Source organism: Eulemur rufifrons, chromosome 7, assembly GCF_041146395.1.
Source record: "Eulemur rufifrons isolate Redbay chromosome 7, OSU_ERuf_1, whole genome shotgun sequence".
In the NCBI taxonomy this organism is placed as follows: domain Eukaryota; kingdom Metazoa; phylum Chordata; class Mammalia; order Primates; family Lemuridae; genus Eulemur; species Eulemur rufifrons.
The window spans coordinates 229,119,996-229,135,125 of record NC_090989.1 but is presented as its reverse complement, the minus strand read 5'-3'; the positions used below and the strand labels follow the sequence as shown (position 1 = coordinate 229,135,125).

Genomic DNA, 15,130 nt, shown 5'->3' with positions numbered 1-15,130 from the left:
TCAGCACCCCACTTTCAGTAATGAACAGATCATCCAGACAGAAAATCAACAAAGAAACATTGGAGTTAAACTATACTGTAAACCAAATGGACCTAACTGACATTTACGGAACATTTCACCTAACTGCCACAAAACACACACTCTTCTCATCAGCACATGAAGCATTCTCCAGGATAGATCATATGTTAGGCTACAAAGCAAGTCTCAACAAATTCAAAATAGTTGAATTCATATCAGATACCTTTTCTAACCACAATGGAATAAAACTAAAAGTCAATAACAAAAGGAACTTTGGAAACTGTACAAATATATGAAAATTAAATGTGCTCCTAAATGATCAATGGGTCAATGAAGAAATTAAGACTGAAAATTTTCTTGAAATAAATGAATATGGAAAAACAATATACCAAAACCTATGGGATACAGAAAAAGCAGTATTAAAGGGGAAATTATAGCAATAAACACCTACATCTAAAACATATAGGCTTACACCTGTAATCCCAGTGCTTTGGGAGACTGAGGTGAGAGAATTGTTTGAGGCTAGGAGTTTGAGAACAGCCTGAGCAACATGGCAAGATCCATCTCTACAAAACAGTTTTTTTAAATACTCAGGGTTAGCGGTGCATGCCTATAGTGCTATCTACTTGAACGGTTGAGGAAGTAGGGTTGCTTGAGCCTAGGAGTTCAAGCTATAGGAAGCTATGATCATGCCACTGCACTCCAGCCTGGGCAACAGAGTGAGACTTTGTCTCTAAAATAAATAAATAAAAATAATAAATAAATAAAGTACAAATACTTCAAATAAAAAACCCAGCAATACATATAAGGGAAGTAGAAAAGCAAAAACAAACCAAACTTAAAATTATTAGAAGGAAAAAATAGATCAGAACAGAGATAAATGAAATTGAAACTAAAAAAAATTAAAAAGGTCAACAAAACAAAAAGTTAGTTTTTTTTAAAAGATAAACAATATCAACAAATCTTTAGCTAGAATAAGAAAAAAAGAGAAAAAACCCAAATAAATAAATCAGAAATGAAAAAGACATTATACCTGATACCACAGAAATACCAAGTATCATTAGAGATTATTATGAATAAATATATGGTAACAAATTGAAAGCCTAAAAGAAATGGATAAATTCCTGGAAACATACAACCTATGTTTCTATTTCTTCTTGTACCATGAAGAAATATAAAACCTGAGCAGATCAATAACAAGTAATGATATTGAAGCAGTAATAAAAGGTCTCCCATCAAAGAAAAGCTCAGAACCTGATGGCTTCACTGCTGAATTCCACCAAACATTTAAAGAAGAACTAATACCAATTCTACTGAAAATATCCCCAAAAATGGAAGAGAAGGGAATATTTACAACTTATTCTATGAAGACAGCATCACCCTGATATCAAAACCGGATAGTACACAACAAAAAAAGAAAACTACAGACCAATATCTCTGATGAACATAGATGCAGAAATCCTCAACAAAATCCTAGCAAACCAAATTCAGCAACACATTAAAAAGATCATTCACCATGATTAAGTGGGATTCATCTCACGGATGCAAGAATGGCTCAACATAGGCAAATCAATAAACAAGATAAATCACGTTAACAGAATCAAGGACAAAGATTATATGATTATTTCAATAGATGTTGAAAAAGCATTTGATAAAATCGACATCCCTTCATGATAAAAACTCTCAACAAACTGGGTATAGAAGGAACATACCTTAAAACAATAAAAGCCATTTATGATAAGCCTACAGCTAATATCACACTGAATGGGGAAAAATTGAAAACCTTTCCTCCAAGGATCTGGAACAAGACAAGGATGTCTACTTTTACCGCTTTTATTCAACATAGTACTGGAGTTCTTAGTCAGAGCAATTAGGCAAGAGAGAGAAATAAAGGGCAGCTGAATTGGAAAGGAAGAAGTCAAATTATTCTTGTTTGCAAATGACAAATAAGATATTTTCTTATATTTAGAAAAACCTTCTAACTTCACAAAAAAAAAACTGTTAGAACTGATTAATGAATTCAGTAAAGTTGCAGGATACAAAATCAACATACAAAAAAAATAGCGTTTATATATAAAAATAGCAAATAATCTGAAAAAGAATTTAAGAAAACAATACCATTTACAATAGCTACAAAAAAAAAAAAAAACCCTTAGGAATAAATTTAATCAAAGAAGTAAAAGATCTCTACAAAGGAATTTATAAAACACTAGTAAAAAAAATTGAAGAAGACACAAACAAATGGAAAGATATCCCATGCTAATGAATCAAAATAAGTAATAATTTTAAAATGTCCTTACAACTCAGAGCAACCTACAGATTTAATGTAATCCCTATCAAAATACCAATGACATTCTTCACAGAAATGGAAAAACAATTCCAAAATGTATATGGAACCATGAAAGACCCCTCCCCCAAATAGCCAAAGCAATCCTGAACATAAAGAACAAAGTTGGATTATATACTACTAAACTTCAAAATATACTACAAAGCCATGATAACCAAAACCATATGATACTGACATAAAAGCAGACAAATAAACCAATGGAACATAATGGAGAACTCAAAAATCTATGCATTCATAGGCAACTCATTCTTGACAAAGGTGCCAAGAACATACATTGGGAAAAAGACAGTCTCTTCAATAAATGGTGCTGAGAAAACTAGATAACCATACGCAGAAGAATGAAACTAGACCGCCATCTCTCACCATATACAAAAATCAAATGAAAATAGTTTAAAGATTTAAAAGTAAAACCTGAAACTATCAAACTACTACAAGGCAACATTGGGGAAACACTTCAAGAGATTGGTCTGGGCAAAGGTTTTTTGGGTAAGATCTCAAAAGCACATGTTACAAATGCAAAAACAGACAAATGGATTACATCAAGCTAAAAAGTTGATGCACAGGAAAGAAAACAATTAACAAAGTGAAAAGACAACCTACAAAATGGGAAAAAAATATTTGCAACCTCTCCATTTGGCAAGAGTTAATAACTAGAATAGATAAGGAATTCAAACAACTCAATAGGAAAAAAAATCAAATAATCCAATTTAAAAATGGGCAAAAGTTCTGAATAGACATGTTTCAAAAGAAGACATACAGGTGGCCAACAGGTATATGAAAAAGTGCTCAACATCATTAGTCATCAGCGATGCAAATCAAAACAACAATGAGATATTTCACCCCAGTTTAAATTGTTTTTATTTAAAAGACAGGCAATAACAAATGCTGGCTAGGATGTGAAGAAAAGAGAGCCCTCATACACTGTTGGTGGGAATGTAAATTAGTATAGCCACAATGAAGAACAATATGGAGGTTCCTCAAAAAACTAAAAATAGAACTACCATATGATCCAGCAATCTCACTTCTAGGTATATAGCCAAAAGAAAGGAAATTACTGTGTTGAAGAGCTATCTGCACTCTTGTGTTTATTGCAGCACTATTCACAATAGCCAAGATTTGGAATCAACCTAAGTGTCTATCAATGGATGAATGGATAAAGAAAATGTGGTACATACACACAATGGAATATTATTTGGCCATTAAAAAGAATGAAATCCTGTCATTTGCACCAACATGGATAGAACTGGAGAATATTATGGTAAGTGAAATAAGCCAAGCACAGAAAGACAAATTTAACATGTTCTCACTCATAGATGGGAGATAAAAATTAAAACAATTGATGTCATGGAGATAGAGAGTAGAATGATAGTTACCAGAGGTGGGGAAGGGTAGCAGGGAGGAGATGATAAAGTGGGGATGGTTAATGGGCACAAAAATATAGTTAGATAGAATAAACAAGATCTAGTATTTGATAGCACAGGATGACTATAGTCAACAATAAGTTACTATATGTTTTAAAATAACTAAAAGAATGGAATTGAAATGTTCCTAACACAAAGAAATGAAAAATGCTTGAGATGGTGGATACCCCAATTATTCTGATTTGATTGTTATACCTTGTATGCCTGTATCAAAACATTGTATATATTTCATAAGTATATATAACTATTATGTACCCATAATTAATTAAAAATAAACAAATTTTAAAAAGAAAAGAATATAGATCTAAAATTATTTAGCTTCCACTTTAGGAACCTAAAGAAAGAAGAGCAATTTAAACCTAAAGGAAACAGAAGAAAAGAAATAATAAAAATTAGAGCAGAAATAAATGGTATTTTAAAAAGAAAAACAGTAGAGAAAATCAATGAGACCAAAACTGGTTCTTGAAAACATCAATTAAATTGATAAAGCTCTAGTCAGTCCAACCAATTAAAATTGAGAGAAGACACAACTTAACAATATAGGAAGAGAAAGAGGGATCATCACTACTGATTCTAACACATTAAAAGAATAAAAAAGGAATATTATGAACAACTCAGTGCCTACAAATTTGACAAGTTATTTGAAATGGACCAATTCTTTGAAAGACACAAAATACCAAGACATAAGAAGAAACAGACAACTTGAATAACACTATATCTATCAAAGAAATTCAATAAATAATTATTTAACTTTTGAAAAAGAAAGCACCAGGCCCAAATGATTCACTGGTGAATTTTACCAAACATTTAAGGGAAAAATAATACCAATTCTTTACAATCCATTCTAGAAAACAGAGTGAGACAGAACTCTTCTTAATTTAGTCTCTAAGACCACTATTACCTTAATACCAAAATCAAATATAGACAGTACAAGAAAACTATAGACCAATATCTCTCATGAACATAGATGCAAAAATCTTCAACAAAATACTAGCACATCAATTCAACAAGACATAGAAGGAATTATACACCCAAACCAAGTGGAATTTATTCTAGGTATGCAAGGTTTTTTCAATATTCAAAAATCAGTCAGTGTAAGCCATCATAATGACAGGCTAAAAGAAAAAAATGATCAAATTAATTGTTGCAAAAATAAAAAAAAAGAGTACTTGACAAAATTGAACACCCATTTGTGACCAAAAAAAAAAAATAATAATAATAATAATAATAACTTCTAGCAAACTAGGAATAGAAAGGAATTTTCTCAGCTTGTTAAAGAGTATCTATCAAAACCCTACAGCTAACATCATACTTAATGGCAAGAGAATGGATGCTTTCACCTTAGGATCAGGTACAAGACAAGGATGTCCTATATTACTAGTCTTATTAATATTTAACATCATACTGGAAGTCTTAGCTAGTGCCATAAGAAAAGAAAAGGAAATAAAAAGTATACAGATTAGAAAGGAAGAACTAAAACTGCCTGGGTTATCTATGTAGAAAACCTACATAGAATCTACAAAAAAAAACTTCTGGAACTAACAAGCAAGTGTAGCAAGGTTGCTGGACTCAATATCAATATACAAAAATCAATTGTTTTTCTGCATACCAGCAACAAACAATTAGAGTTTAAAATTAAAAAATAAAAACAGTACCATTTACATCAATGTCAAAAAACTAAATACTTTGGTATAAAGTAATAAAATATGTGAAGGTCTATATGTGGAAAATTATAAAACACTGAAGAAAGAAATTAAAGATCTAAATAAATGGAGAAATATTCCATGTTCCTAGATAGAAAGACTCAATATTGTTAAGATGTCAATACTTCCCAACTTAATCTATAGATTCAATACAATCCTATCAAAATCCCGACAAGAAGTTTTATATTGACAAATTGATTCTTAAATTTATATAGAAATGCAAAAGTCCTAGATGAGTTAGTATAATACTGATGAAGAAAAAACACATTGTAGAAGTCACATTACCTAATAAGAATATAGCAAATCAAGACTTACTATAAATCTACAATTATCAAGACAGCATAATATTTATGAAAAAATATACAGATAGATCAATGGGACAAATTGAGAGTCCAGAAATGAAGCCACACAAATGTAGTTAAATGATTTATGACAAAAGTACAAAGGCATTCAATGGAGAAAGGGTAGTCTTTTCAACAAATGGTGCTGTACCGAATGAATGAATGTTCATATGTAGAAATTGAACACAGACACAGACCTTATACCTTGCACAAATATTAACTCAAAATGGATCTCAGACCTGAATGCAAAACTATAAAACTTCTGGAAGGAAACATAGGAGAAAATTTATGTGAACTTTGGTTTGCTGATGAGTTTTTAGATACAACAACAAAAGTCTTAGTCTGCTTTTGTGTTGCTATAAAGGAATACCTGAGGCTGGATAATTTATAAAGAAAAGATGTTTATTTGGCTCATGGTTCTGCAGACTGCACTAGAAGCATGGTGCCAGCGTCTGTTACTGGTGAGGGCTTCAGGCTACTTCCACTCATGGTAGAAGCACCCCTCTGACTGCTGGAGGCGGTCCTATCTTTGGATTATTCTTAGCACAAATAAGACAGTTTGTACAACCTTCTGGATAGTCTTTTGGATGTGTGGCCTGACTATAAGCTTTTGTAGGTTGTATTTCTCCCATAATAAGTTCCCTGATGTAAATTGGCATAATACTTTCCATCAAATGCTCAGGAACAAGCACTATCCCTTGTCTGTTATAAATCCCACTTTCTTTAGTTATTTTATACTGTTTCCCATCTAAGTCCCAAGTACCAGCATGAAATCCCCCGTCATTTGCTCTTTCTAAATCCACTTTGAAATACTGGGGCTTAAATAGGGATAGGTCCATACTTGGAATCAGCACTAGGGCTCTTGCATTGGGTTCTTTGGTCCTAGCCACTTGCTTTGCTGCTTGATTACACAGATTATTCCCTTTAGCTATATAACTATCAGGTTTTTGGTGGCGCGGGCAGTATACTATAGCCACTTCTTTTGGCAGCATAACAAAGTCTAACAAATCTAATGTTTCCTTTGCATGTTTATTTCCTTTTCCCTGAGGTCAGCAAGCTTTTCTCTTTCCATATGGGCCCATGTGCCTGTACTACCATAAAAGCATACTTAGTATAAATAGTTACCATTTTCTTTGTATTTAGGTATAAAACTGTGTGAAGGCAATAATTTCTGCCTTTTGGGCAGATGTACCTGGTGGTAGAACCTCAGCTTCCAAGATTTTCCAGTGAGTTACCACTGCATACCCAGCTTTCTGAAGACTTTGGTCCACGAAGCTGCTCCCGTCAGTAAACATCTCTAGGTCTGGGTTTTCCAAAGGCTGGTCAGTCAAGTCAGGCCTGCTAGAATAAACTTCCTCAATGATTGTATACAGTCATGAACAGGTTCTTCTGTAGTGATTGGAAGCAGGGTGGCTGGGTTTCATGTGGACACTGCCTCTAGTCTTACATTTGGGCTGTCCAGTAGAAGAGCCAGATATTTATCTAATATCTCAGAGGTATTTTTGTTCAGGGAGGGGCAGCATGCAGTGTGGCATATGCACTGTAGTAGGATGGCCTAGAGTGAATTTTTCAGCTTCTTGTAGGAGATCATAGGTAGTGGCCACTGCTAAGAGGCAGATTGGCCATCCACAAGCCGCTACATGTAATTGTTTAGAAAACAGGCCTCCTGGGGTTGCCTAAATTCTGTGTCAGCACCCCAAGGCTTATACCTTGTTGTTCATATACAAAGAGATCAAAGGGCTTTCTTATATCTGGGAGGCCAAGAGCTGGCACTGTTAGAAATTTTTCTTTTATAATTTGGAATGCTTTATGACATTGTGTAGTCCAGTTTAGTGATTCACTGTCACTTCCCTTGAGGACCTTGTGTAAAGACTATGAGACCAAAATTAGGAATCCAGATAGGACAAAATCCAACCCATACTCCAAAATCCTCTCAATTGTCTTATGGTGGCAGGTATTGCCACTGTTGCCAGAGCCTCTCTTCTGTCTGGCAATAGCTTCCTTTGACTTCCAGATAGCTCAAAACCCAGGTATTTTACAGTCAGTTGACATATCTGCACCTTTTTGTTTGAAATTTTTTGTCCTTGGTCTGTAAAGAAATTTAAGGTTAGGGCCGGGCGCGGTGGCTCACGCCTGTAATCCTAGCACTCTGGGAGGCCGAGGTGGGCGGATCGTTTGAGCTCAGGAGTTCGAGACCAGCCTGAGCAAGAGCGAGACCCCATCTCTACTAAAAATAGAAAGAAATTATATGGACAGCTAAAAATATATATAGAAAAAAAAACTAGCCGGGCATGGTGGTGCATGCCTGTAGTCCCAGCTACTCTGGAGGCTGAGACAGGAGGATCGCTTGAGCTCAGGAGTTTGAGGTTGCTGTGAGCTAGGCTAACGCCACGGCACTCACTCTAGCCTGGGCAACAGAGTGAGACTCTGTCTCAAAAAAAAAAAAAAAAAAGAAAGAAATTTAAGGTTAGGATCATGTTTGGATCTGAGGTTTCTTTAGTTTTGCTGGCAATCAGGATATCATCCACATATTGGAGTAAAATGCCTCCACTTAACTGTAATTTCCTTAAATATTTAGCCAAAGCTTCCCCAAAGATAGTGGGTGCATATTTGAACCCTTGGGGGAATAGTGTGCATATACTGTTGTTTTATGTTAGTCTCTGGATCATCCCGTTCAAAAGCAAACACCTCTTGGGACTTGGGGCTTAGAGATGTGCAGTAGAAAGTGTCTTTTAAATCTAAGATAGTAAACCAGGAAGTCTCCAGACAGGGTGGTAAGTAAAGTGTAGGGATTTGACACTACAGGATGTATGTCTTTTACAGTTTGATTAATGGCCCTTAAGTCTTGCAGGAAGTGATATTTTTTAGTCCCTGGCTTCTGCGCACGCAAAATGGGAGTATTACAGGGAGATTAGCTGGGCTAAATAAGCTGGTATTCAAGAAACGTAGCTATTAGAGGTTTTATGTCCTCTCTTGCATGCCTCTTTAGGGAATACTGTTTTAAATTGGGACCTCTTACATCAGGGCGAAGCTTTACTGGTACTGAATCAGCAGTCTCGTCTGTTCCTGGCCTCCCATCAGCTCACACTTCTGGTCTTACCTCTCGTAGGACCTCTTCAGGAATTTCTGACAAAGGTTTTCCTCTAGTTGTAGTTAGGCAGCTTGGAGAGTACAGGCTTGTTCAAGAGATACCCTACTTTTTCTAGTGAAAAGGTTACTCGTGCATTTTATTTTGTTAACAGATCTCATCCCAACAGAGGTATGGGACATTCAGGCATATATAGGAAGCTATGTTTCGAATAAGCTTTTCCTATATGGCATTCAAATGGCTAAAGGAAAGGCTTGTGGGACATCTCCTCAGATACACCAGTAATAACTGTGGTCTTCAGGGAGAGGGGACCTTGTCTGGTATTCAGGAATAAATTAGAAAGTCTGTGAGTCTCTTTCCCATAGCAATTGTTACTGGGGTTCCTTGTGGGAAATACCAATGGAGCTAATAGAATGTAGAGAGTCCCCAGGTCCTGCCATTCCTGGTCATTATCGGCAAACTGTGGCATCTGGTGGGCTGATTTGCTGGGAGTTTCTTCCTCCATCCGGGAGCAAGGGTTAGGACACTCCCATTTCCAATGTCTTATTTACGATATGCACACTGCTATGGCCCCAAGAGGAGATAGCCTTTTTGGCCGGGCAGTGGGGGCCCTGGGGATCTTACCCATGGCCATTTGTTTTCTCCAGTGAACCTTCTTGTATCCCAGCTGATTGTGGCCAAGAGTACAGCAGGCAGCACAGCTTGGTGTCTCATGCCGCGTTGTTTTTGCCCATTGTGGATTTGGCTGTGGCTGTTAAATACCTTAACGGCAACCTTGACCAATTGAAACATTGGCATTCCTAACCCCTCTTCTATTTTTTGTTGTTGTTTTCCTTATATCAGGGACACTTTGATGAAAGTCATATTAACCATGTTATCTGGGTGTTCAGGGTCAATGTGAGTATATTACCTATAGGCTTCAAAGACCTTCTTAAGAAAGGCAGAGGGATTTTCTTTTGGCCTCTGTTGTACTTCTTTTTTTTTTTTTTTTTGAGATAGGGTCTTGCTTTGTCACCTGGGCCAGAGTACAGTGGTGTCATCATAGCTCACTGCAGCCTTAAATTCCTGGGCTGAACTCAAGTGATCCTCCTGCCTCAGCCTCCTAAGTAGCCAGTACTAGAAGCATGTGCTACCATACCCAGCTGATTTTTCTATTTTTTATAGAGATGGGCTTTCACTATGCTGCTCAGCCTGGTCTCAAACTCCTGGCTTTAAGTGATCCTCCCACCTTAGCCTCCCAATGTGCTGGGATTACAGGTGTGGGCCACCGTGCCTGGCCTGTTGTACTTCTTGAATTTTATTTAGACTTTTCAATTTTGGGACCCCCCTTCTGCATTCTGGTTATTAAACATTCCTTGTAATGATTTAATTTTGCCCAGTCTCTGGGATCATCGGGTTCCTAGCTTGGCTCGGTCCCTGTTATGGCCTGTGCTGCTGGAGTCCTGACTAGATTATTAGGTTGTAATTCATGTAGCCTCTCAGCTTCCTGACAAGCCTTTCCAGTACCATCCTATGTTCCTCTGGAGTGAGGAGTGTGTTCGTGAGCCTGACTGCCAGCCCAGGTGGAGGTATAGTAGCAAAGATGGATGTAAATAAACTTTCCATCTTTTGGGGATCATCCCCATAGGCAGGCAGGTTATGTTTCCAATTATATAAATCTGAAGTTGAAAAAGGGAAATGCACACATAAGAATCCCCTGGGCTGGCCTTAGTCACTGAAGCCTGTAGAAACTTGTCTCAGTGGGAATTGCCCTGCCTGAAGGGCCATGTTCCCTAGGCTGAATTGGGTACCCTGAGAGCTGTGTGGAGGGGAGATGGTTCCTTCCTGACAGTAGTAAAGGGGAGTACAAAGCTGAACCAGTAGCTTTGGGCCGGGGGTGGAGGATATCATGCCCTTCCTCATCATTTTCAGTGGTGCCCCAGCATATGGTGGAGGTGCTCTAGGAGATTGCAAATGAGAAGGGATAAGATCATCATCAGATTTGGATTCTGGAAGGACAGTATTTTTTTCTGTGGCTCCTCCCTTTGAACCATAATCTTGCATCTCTTTTGTAAATTCTTACTCTGATATAAAGACATAAAAGATTGTACGTAGGGGATCTCATCCCATTTTTCCTCTTTCTTACAGAACAGATATAACTACAAATAGTTTTATAGTTTACAGACTCATTTGGGGGCCATTTTTCCTCTGATCTCAACAAATATTGAGGCCGTACAGTGTTCCTCCCAAAAATCATTTTCTTCTTTGTCATCAGCCCATACCTAAACATTGCCCAATTCCAGAGAATATTACAGTTAGGTAATACTATTAAAGTTCCCCATTTTGCATGGAGGCTTCTCTGAGATGGCTGGAGCAAGACCTGAGCTAGGGAGGTGTTTTGGGTCTGTGGCGTGGCGTTTATGAGGATCCTTTCCCAGAGAATCACCAGTGGGTCAGATATTGCCGCTTACATGTCTCAGAGGGTCCCAAACACTGGGCAGTGTTGGGGTGCTCCAGATGCTGCAGTGACCCAGCCCCTTATATGCACCTCCTGGATGACCTGTTGAAGTTCTCTCTAACCTGGGAATGCAGTATGTTTTCTGGTGGTATTTCCTACAAGACTGCTTCACATCATAGGCAACAAAACCTTAACTCCTCTGATGGGCTCCTAGCAACACCTTAAAAGGGCTGGCAAGAGCAATGTCTCTTATCTTTGGAGTCCAAGGATAATTTAAATAATTCTCATTTAAATAATTCTCTAATTAGGCTGTTGCTATGACCATCAGGGTGTATAACCTCTGCTGAACCAAATTTTGTTACACAAACCAAGGACACAAGCACACAGACAAACAGAAACCAGAGCCAAACCAAACTGCTTCAGCAGTTACGCCTTTTTAGTATTGTCCTTATTCTTTGGGACTCTAACCCAGACTCAATTCAGGACTCTAACCTCACCAGGATCCCCTGACAATGGAACTCTAACCAGCAATCCTTATGATGAGACCAAGAACAATGTAAGGTATGGATGTATATTAACAAGGTACTCAGCCCTGAAGACATCTGATCCAGAAGCAGTTTCTTTCTTCAAAAGAGCCTGAAACACTGCAGTGGAGAAGCAGAGACCCCCCACTCAGGGGTGGAGAACCTGTGGCCTTAAGCCCACCTGTGTCTTTCTAGGTCCTTAAGTGCAGCCTGTGACTGAATCTAAATTTTACAGAACAAATCCTTTTATTAAAAAGGGGTATAGCGGACTATATTTCTATAATGCTGCTTAGCATACAGAGAAGACCTCTGTGAAGACAGCTCTGCTGGGGAAAAACAAAGAAATATAGATTTGGATACTGATATTGATATATTAATAGATAAACATTTCTCTGGCAAATTTTGGAGAGAAGGAGAAAAGGGAAAGGCTGATAAAAAGTGTCAGTGCTGAAAACCTTGTAAACAAGAATGAGGTAGAGATGGAAGTGACAGGGCCTAAATGAGTAAATCTTCATCAGTTCCCCACCCTACAGCTGCTTGAGGAGAGCTGGTCTTGCCTAATAAAGAAAGAGACACAATTTCTTAATCTGTAGCTTATTCCAAAGAGCTTGAGTTTGGCGGTGTCGAGGCTTCTCAGTAAACATGATCTTATGACTGATTTTCACACTGACATGTAAAGACGCATAGAGGAAAAGAAGGGCCAATACCATGACGCAAGAAATCATTTCTCATTCCCAGAAAAGATTGTTTGTTGCTAATTTGATTTCTCTTTAGCATAATTTCTGCCTCAGAGGACCAGCCTGAGATAAGACTTTTGAAATAAGCAAAGTATACCCTCAACATTCTTTCCTGTAATTTCTCTGCTTCTTCCCCCTGTTCAGGTGACAATTGTTCTTGGCCGCCTCCTGGCTGTGAGGCTGCCACACTCAAAAATTGCCTCGTGTCCCACTCCCAGTCTTCTGCTTCACTCATCCCCACCTCACCTGCCCCATGCAGTTGACACATACTCATGAGGGTATCATGTGCACAAGTCCCCAGAAGGTCCTGAGGATATAGAGGAACAAGGGCTCATAGTCAAGGTACGAAAACTTGCAATGCTCTGTGCTCCTTTTTGTCACAGATCTGACAGATGAGTGAACAATATGATCCACTAATCTATGGTATGATATAAACAACACCATACTCTACACTGTGAAGAATATCTGGATTTTAAGAGGATCCCAGAGTTGCAAAAGTCATCCCAAAATGACGACTCTCCTAAGGTAGAAATTTTAGTAGGCAGTAGGCAATGGGAGAGATACACTGGAGCCAGAGGTGTATTTCAAACCACATTATAAAGAGAATTATTTACATCAGGTCAGACTGGCAAGTGGTCTCCACAAAACATGGAAACTTTCTGATAAAAATGCATTGGCTAGATCAATAGAAAGATAAATAGAGAGAAAGATGGATAGTAGATAAATGGACAGATGGTCTGAAAGTTTGCTGATGATAACATACATGACATCTTGTCACCTGTTTAATATAAAGAATCATTAACAGGCATTGGAGAACTGACAAGGCAAACAGGGAACACTAAAGATATGATGGAAAGGGGTATTGAAGAAAACAGCTATAAGCTCTAAGGATGGGAAAACAAAGTAAAGAATTTGGAAATTAAGTTTCAGAAGCTTAAGGAGGAGCCCTTTGGGAAAGAGAAAGGAGAGGGAGCCCCTTAGGACAGAGAAATCATGTAACAAGATTTGGGGAAGTTGATGCTGAGTGCCAGATCATGTGCTGCTTTCCAGGAGTGTCGTCTGAGAGGTCTGGATGACCTGGGCTTGTGAAAGGATCAAGATGCCTTGGCTAGAGATTTACTATATCATCCTTGGAAGAGGAAAAGAAAAAAACATAAAAAGAAATAGCTTAAGTTCAAGCAAATTAGCAAGAAAAAATCAAACTATCCCATTAAAAACTGGCAAAAGACATGAACAGAAACTTTTCAAAAGAAGATAGACTAATGGCCAACAAACGTGATTAAATGCTCAACATCTCTACTCATCAGGGAAATTCAACTCAAAACCACAATGAGATATCACTTAACTCCAGTGAGGATAGCTTTTATCAAAAAGTCCCAAAACAGCAAATGTTGGCATGGATGTGGAGAGATGGGAACACTGCTACACTGCTGGTGGGACTGCAAACTAGTACAACCTATATGGAAAGTAATATGGAGATACCTCAAAGAACTAAAAATAGAACTACCATTTGATCCAGCAATCCCACTACTGGGTATTTTCCCAAAGAAAAAAAGACATTCTATAGAAAAGGCACCTGCACTCGAATGTTTATAAAGCAGCACAATTCATAATTGCAAAGATGTGGAAACAACCCAAGTGCCCATCAATACGAGTGGATTAATAAAATGTGGTATATGTATACCATGGAGTACTACTCTGCCATAAAAAATGGTGAACTAATACCTCTTGTATTAACCTGGATGGAACTGTAGACCATTCTTTAAGAGAAGTATCACAAGAATGAAAAAACAAACACCACATATACTCACCATTAAATTGGAATTAATTGATCAACACTTATGTGTGCATATGGAAATAACCTTCATAAGAAATCCAGCAGGTGGGAGGGGAGAAAAGGGGAAGGGTAAATTCACACCTAACGGGTACAATGCACACTATCTGGATAATGGACACACTTATAACTGACTCAAATGGTACAAAAGCAATTTAGGTAACCAAAACATTTATACCCCCGTAATATTCTGAAATAAAAACAAAAAAGAAAAGAAATGGCTAGTTCAAAGTCCAAACTCTTATTTTATGGATGTTAAATGTCCAGGTTGCTACAAGATTACCATAGTTTTCAGCCATGCTCAGACAGTGGATCTTTGTGTAGGTTTTTCAACAGTGTTGTGCCAGACTACAGGAGAAAAGGCCAGACTCACAGAAGGGTGTTCATTTAGAAGAAAGTGACACTAATGGTCTACACAACTTCCTGAATTTGCATTATCTCACAGAGAAATTCTAGTTAATGTACCAAGATAATTACATTTGATTTTGTAAGGTATACAACAGTGATCTCCTATTTTGATGTCAGTTTGTTAATAAAGTTTTGATTATGGCAATAAAAAAAGAGATTTGTACTTAAAAACAAAAAGACAAGCATTCTGTAATACCAACAAGTAGTGGTATATAGTCCCACTACCCAGACAATCTCTGATGATATATTAATACTAATGGTTAAAAATTATA

The 15,130-nt window shown here is 37.5% G+C and overlaps 1 protein-coding gene across 1 annotated transcript; it reads left to right on the top strand.

The window, feature by feature from the left end:
• Nucleotides 1-14,668: 14,668 nt before the first annotated feature.
• LOC138387263 (small ribosomal subunit protein eS27-like) lies at nucleotides 14,669-14,851 on the top strand. Its single transcript, XM_069474198.1, has one exon. It carries the CDS (start codon nucleotides 14,699-14,701, stop codon nucleotides 14,849-14,851), a length of 153 nt encoding a protein of 50 aa, XP_069330299.1. The 5' UTR covers nucleotides 14,669-14,698.
• The last annotated feature ends 279 nt before the right edge of the window (nucleotides 14,852-15,130 follow it).

Excerpts from the sequence above, each read along its gene's own strand:
- LOC138387263 (XM_069474198.1), top strand. The coding sequence starts at position 14,699 with ATGGATGTTAAATGTCCAGGTTGCTACAAGATTACCATAGTTTTCAGC.